Source organism: Augochlora pura, unplaced genomic scaffold (genome assembly GCF_028453695.1).
Source record: "Augochlora pura isolate Apur16 unplaced genomic scaffold, APUR_v2.2.1 APUR_unplaced_713, whole genome shotgun sequence".
In the NCBI taxonomy this organism is placed as follows: domain Eukaryota; kingdom Metazoa; phylum Arthropoda; class Insecta; order Hymenoptera; family Halictidae; genus Augochlora; species Augochlora pura.
In genome coordinates, this window is record NW_027587772.1 from 1 (window position 1) to 5,781 (window position 5,781).

A 5,781-nucleotide genomic window follows, 5' to 3' on the forward strand; every position below is an offset into this window, starting at 1 on the left:
AAACGCTCAAACTACTAGCCAAGCTGTGGCGCCACTCGTCGGCGACTTCTGGAAGCTTTGTTTTGGCTAGTAGTTTGAGCGTTTTGCCACGGCACTAATTGGCGCTGACCGGAGGCCGAAAAGAGCTTCCAAATGTCGCCACAAGAGGCGCCAGTTGTCAGAAATAGCGGGAATTTCAAAGTAAATTTAGATAAAAACGTTATTTAATTAAATTATTAATAAATTCTGGATCTACAGGACTTGCTGAGACGTCGAACCCATATTCTAAGTATTAAATAAACATATTGTTAAACTTTTAGCAATATACTGGATACTGTACAACAAATTGTGATACAATATACTTAGCGTATACTGGACGTATCGTAGAATTATTTTATGGACACTTTCATTCGTCCGAGATACTTGTAGAATACATATAACAGGATCGCAGTTTATAAAAATGTTTATTCTATTTGAAGAAATACAATGCGTTTGCACACGCCTTCACAGTCTAGCAACCACTATCCTTGACAGTAATCGTAACCGATATTTATGCTCGTCGATGTAGATTCACGTAAGTACGACTCGGCGGAGTAAATCTCAGTTGCGACTTACGATTCATCGCTCGAATTACGATTAACCTAACTACGAAATCAGCCATTGAAGCCGGATTGAATCGCCCATTTAAAATTTAAAGTGTCGTAGGCTGTCATCTGTCATGTGTCGGGATAAAGAAAATTAAGTTATTAACGTACTTTCATACATTTATCACAGTAGGACCACCCACACGAAGCATTTCAAACACTTTGTATAGCTATTTAAAGCAATCGCCTAATACCTCTATGTGTTGGATAATCCAAACGGTTAACGTCCAGTTGCTTTACAAATAATTTGTCCGTTCGAATAGCTGTGCCGGCCATCGTACAATTCGACCGCACACGTCCCTTGTCTATTATCGATTAATAATACTCGTTTTAATCGTAAATCTATAAAAAAAACTAATGGCTGTTCTGAGGATGAATGAAAACTCGTCATCATTTTTAAGATTCGTTGGGTGTTATCGAAGGGAAAGAGAGATCTTCTCAAAAAGAAAAGGAAAAACGACAGAAGTTCACTCGCGTTTCTAACTTCCCTCTTCGAAGTCTCCGAAGCTGTAACTATCGACAATGAGAACATTCGCAAATTACAGTGGATATTCCTGGGATCGCGACTCATTCGAAATCTTCCATTTCACTTTAGCACCGATATCCAGGAATTCCCACAAAATAATAGTTAAGAAAAGACATCCTATCGGTAGAAATATTACGTTGGGCTATTCTTCTTTGTGAAACAAATTTTCCGAGTCAGCGTCGACGTTATAGTTGGCATCTGTTTCTGTTCGTTTTTGAACGGGATGTAGTGCGACGACGAGTACTCGTTGGCGACGACGCGGGCGGTTATGGTCATCATCTCGGTCAAATCATGGGTGTGCCTGTACTCCTTTATTACCTCGCACAATTGTTGAACGTAGAAGGTGCCTTCGGACGGGTTGCGCCACGAGTAGAATTCTTTCAAACAGGAAATAATACGTTAGCTGCGACTACGTGTTTCGGGCCGAGAGTGGATGGGAAAGGATGGGAGGTTGTGCGATTAATCGACGGAAAAGTTTACCATCCACAGTGCTGTGAGCGATCAGGAAGTCCGCGTGGGTAGGTATTTTGTAGGAAGCGACGACAACCGAATCAGTTTCGGAATTCTCGGTACTGTACACCCCGACACCCCCATCGTATTTATTACCCCTGCAAGCCTGAAAGTTAACACATGCATTATTGTATTTCTTCACAGCCTAATCACTAGACTGCGAGTCCTTCTGCGAATGTAATTAAACTACAGTAGTTGGAACATCTTAAACTCTCTCGCAAGAAGAATTTAACAGCCAAACGGTATTTTCAAGTGACAAAAATGTTTCAGGAAACTCTGCTGCAACTACGTCACGCACAAAACAGTTTACTCATCATTTTCGCCAAAAGATAATACGTAAAAAACCGACACGAATCATTTGCTATTCAAATTAAAAAATATCGCCATTGTTAACGATTGGCGCCTCTCCCGGCGAATCTAATTAAACGACTCTCCCCTTTCCTTCAACTATTGAGGAGCTTCAATGAGATCAATCTGTTGACTTACTTGCACGAAGAAAAGCTTCGGTTTCCCGACTAGGGTTGGACAATTATCGCCGGTGAACCTTTGCCAGATACTTTTCAGAGGATAATAGCAATCTTTGGCAGCCAATGTGTCGCCGGCAGTACCGTGTGTCAATATGAACATGCAGAAACAGTCGCTGTTGCCATGATTCTCCGCGCACACTGTAAGTCAAGCCAATTAATAGAATTCGGGGAAACTAAACTTCCCCCTGGAATTAATTCTCGGAATCGTAATGGGAGCAATTACGTTGTTTAATTGTCTCGGTAATTTCATTGCTGGTCAAATTGTGATACGGAATCACATCGAAGCCCAGTATGTCTTGGAAAACATTCTCGATCATCTTGACGTCGATATCGGACCCGGGTCGATCTCCCTCCATCTCGAATTTATAGTGATTCAGAATCACACACTTTCCTCGCATCTTGTGATTCATGTTGTAGTGCGTGTCGTGCTTTAGAACCGGCGATTTCACCAGATGAATTGGTTTGCTGCAACGCAGATCAAATGAAAATTAATCAGGCCACATCGAATCACAACAAATGATTTTAACGGAAAGATATGAAATTCGCTTACGAAAAATAAGAATCATCGTCGTATGTTCCCCAAGCTTCCTGGATCTTTATAGTATCCGTGGAGTCGACGTCTTTGGAATTTCTGACGGATCGTTGCTTTATATATCCCGGAGTGGACGACGCGCGGCTGGCCGCGGAATTCTAGAAATCAAAAACTCGGAAGTACAGAAATATTCAAATTGATTGTCCGAACCGTAAAATAACAAATACAACATCTACGAGAATCATCGACAGGTTATGTCAGGTCAAGGTTACAGTTTTCCTTATCGGACGAAGCGGAGAGCAGACGCATCCGCGTCTTATCAGTCAAGGAATATCGATCATCGTCGTATGCATTATTTTTCAGAAGCGTGAATCTTCGTTGCATCGATCGTCGGAGATGACCGTTTTATCAGAGGAACGTGTCGATTTATCGCAAGAATATAACCCACGCGATAACGCGGTACTATCATCCGATAAACGTTGACTAGGCGATTGTTGTTAGGATCGATAAAACCGTGATTGCATCGCGTACATCCTGCCTACATTCATTCTTTTGTAATTGTAGCTTCGCACAGCTGATATCTTCTCGATTCTAAAAATTACTGTTAATTAGCGTCCCCTTCGTTCGTTTCCCTGTGCATCCGTTGACGCAGGTCCACGTTGTCTCGCCGTATCTTTCTAGGTCACTTGCTTATCGCGGTAGCACCTTATTGTTTAGTTGCAGCACCGTGCATTCTGTTTTTCTTTATCCATCGGTCATCGATCGCAACTCGAATCCGGGGACTCGCGCGTGCCCGACATCACCAAGAAAAACTCGATATTTCGTCTCGAAGAGATTCTAATCAGATACTGGTCGAAGATGTGACCGATCAGGAGATAACCAAAATTCCAAGAAGCGGAAAACTAGGTCTCGAGGGCGCAGAGTGCGTTGACCGCTTACGTTTTCTGTTTGCTACAAAACCAACGAATACAGAGTCGCTGGATCGTTACCATTATGTTAACAAATCGGCATTAATGTAATATATCGAGATGACAATATTTTTCGCGATGCCCATTTGCCTAAGAATGAAATGATACAAAGGGCCGACGAAATGGCGGCCATACAGCGACATTGTAGGATGGAAAATAATTTGATTCTGTGTCGAAAGAAGGGAGTGCAACGTGAAACGAAGAGCATCATCTTCCCGTGGTCCGATGAATGTATCCGATGATAACATTCTTTCATCCGCGTTAAGCAACGATCAGGATTAGTAATTCGCGATCGACGGAGAGAGGATGTTGCGTAAATCATTGGAAGACTCGGTTTTCGAAGAGGAGTCGTTTAAGATATCCTTTGCGTAATTTTGTCAGGAAGGCGATAATCAATTGTGTAGCAAGCGTGTAGAATTAAATTAAAACAATGGGACACAATCGTAAAAATTTTGAAATATTTTATCAATTCGTAGCCGTGCGATTGTTCTGAAATTATTTCAGTGAAAGCTGCACGGAAGCAAAGACTCCAAACAAAACAATCGTTGATCATTGTTAGTTTATGAATCGTCGACAATCTACGATTCACCTGCATAATGTAGTTATCAAGGAGATAGAAGTAGATTCGACGGTGTATAATCAGCAGGTGTACGTGAATCATTCTTGCCCATCATTTGAGATTTCAGATCATCCTTTTCATAGATTATAAAATTTCATCATGCCACCCTAGTCTCCTTACAACGAATGATTTCCTATTCAACGAATTTTAAATCGAAGTTCGTCAAAGTAAAGAAATCTGACAAATTCTTAACTCCTGAATCTTTTGGAACATCTATCTCGACGAGGGTACAGTGATCACCTTGCTGTTTATGTTTAAAAAAGAAACTCCAGTCGCATCGGGTTTCACTTTTCATGAGCAAAATTTCTACAGATTGATTAGAGAATCGGGGAAGACACCTCTGAATCCTATTCTTCAGAATTTCAAGCTTCAAGATGTAATTGTCTTATCATCTCACCGATGACTACGATTCTTTGTTGGAAAAGATGTTTTGCAGGTGAAGAAGACACCGAGAATTTAAATAAGTAAAATACTTACTTGGTCGTCCATGGTATCCTGTCGATGCTCGCTTCGATGATATTGGATTTGCCGATTTTCTTTGCTGAACAACCGATTTGAGAGCTGAACAATGGCGGTTCGCGTGAACGAAAGCATACAGAACAAGAGAACGAGCATCGTTCCTCGACTGACCACGAGCTGATTTCCTTATATGTCCGTGGCCACATTGAACACGGAAATCATTGCGGTCTTATCAATCGTTATCGCGGCATTGATGCTTATCGGACAGGTTGCCCAGTGACCGCTGCTATTAAGAGCTTCTTTACTCGTGGTTGACTAATAAGTAGTTGTTTATCAGCTGGTTAACCACGAAGCTGACTAACAGAAATAGAAGTCATTTAAGTCGGACCATTCTCGAAGAGTAATACTAAATTAGTTGGTGAGACCATCGTTTTATCGTTATGTCAGTGAAACAGTGTGTGAAATTATTAATACAACGTGTACATTTGCTTACGCGATTTCCTGAAACCTTCTACATATTCTAACAATTAGTGATCCTACACTCTCTTTAACGTTTATGCAGTCATTTTCCTTTCCAGTTTCAAAACCAGCTTATCCGTTCCTAAAATTGAAAAGAATAAATGATGTCTGCCTATATTCCTATAAAATAGAATGTAAAATGCATGACTCTCAAAATTAAAAAAATGCCTTCATTTAAGACAAGTGGCGCCGCTCGCAGCAAGTTCGCGAAGTTTTTTTGAAATTTGCATTGCTTTTGTGAGGACTGCCATTTTGGCTACAATACACTGTTACATGAACGCATGTACATATCGTGTCACATGTGGTAGAGAGTCTCGGTTTTAATCTAAGCATCCGTTCATAGAGAGCGCTGATTGAACACTTTCTCGCTAGTGCTCGAGAAGGGCTCGATTAGCAAATAAAGATGTTGAAGTAGGTCATCTTTCAGTGGGTTTACCGGGTGGACGCAAGGGTACCTGTAAGGTATAAGTTGCGTTCGAGGTCAAAACTTTGGAATGA

General features: G+C 41.2%; 1 protein-coding gene across 2 annotated transcripts; it reads right to left on the reverse strand.

Moving 5' to 3' along the window:
* Window positions 1-424: 424 nt before the first annotated feature.
* LOC144478058 (caspase-1-like) lies at window positions 425-5,378 on the reverse strand. Of its 2 annotated transcripts, XR_013495310.1 has the most exons (8): window positions 5,258-5,378; window positions 4,783-5,121; window positions 2,737-2,876; window positions 2,410-2,651; window positions 2,146-2,324; window positions 1,630-1,765; window positions 818-1,526; window positions 425-692 (listed from the first exon to the last, which is right to left on the reverse strand). XR_013495310.1 is itself a non-coding variant. In XM_078195778.1 (7 exons), exons 2-7 carry the CDS (start codon window positions 4,918-4,920, stop codon window positions 1,282-1,284), a joined length of 1,080 nt encoding a protein of 359 aa, XP_078051904.1. In that variant the 5' UTR covers window positions 4,921-5,121; window positions 5,258-5,378; the 3' UTR covers window positions 425-1,281. The 2 variants fall into 2 exon arrangements, 1 of the variants encoding a protein (XP_078051904.1); XM_078195778.1 differs by having other exon boundaries at window positions 425-1,526.
* Window positions 5,379-5,781: the final 403 nt, after the last annotated feature.

Bases quoted from the DNA above. Each gene is read 5' to 3' on its own strand.
- LOC144478058 (XM_078195778.1), bottom strand. From the start codon at position 4,920: ATGCTCGTTCTCTTGTTCTGTATGCTTTCGTTCACGCGAACCGCCATT. The intron at 2,652-2,736 runs GTAAGCGAATTT...TCTGCGTTGCAG, and splicing joins GACGATGATTCTTATTTTTC to CAAACCAATTCATCTGGTGA. The intron at 1,766-2,145 runs GTAAGTCAACAG...GTTAACTTTCAG, and splicing joins CGAAGCTTTTCTTCGTGCAA to GCTTGCAGGGGTAATAAATA.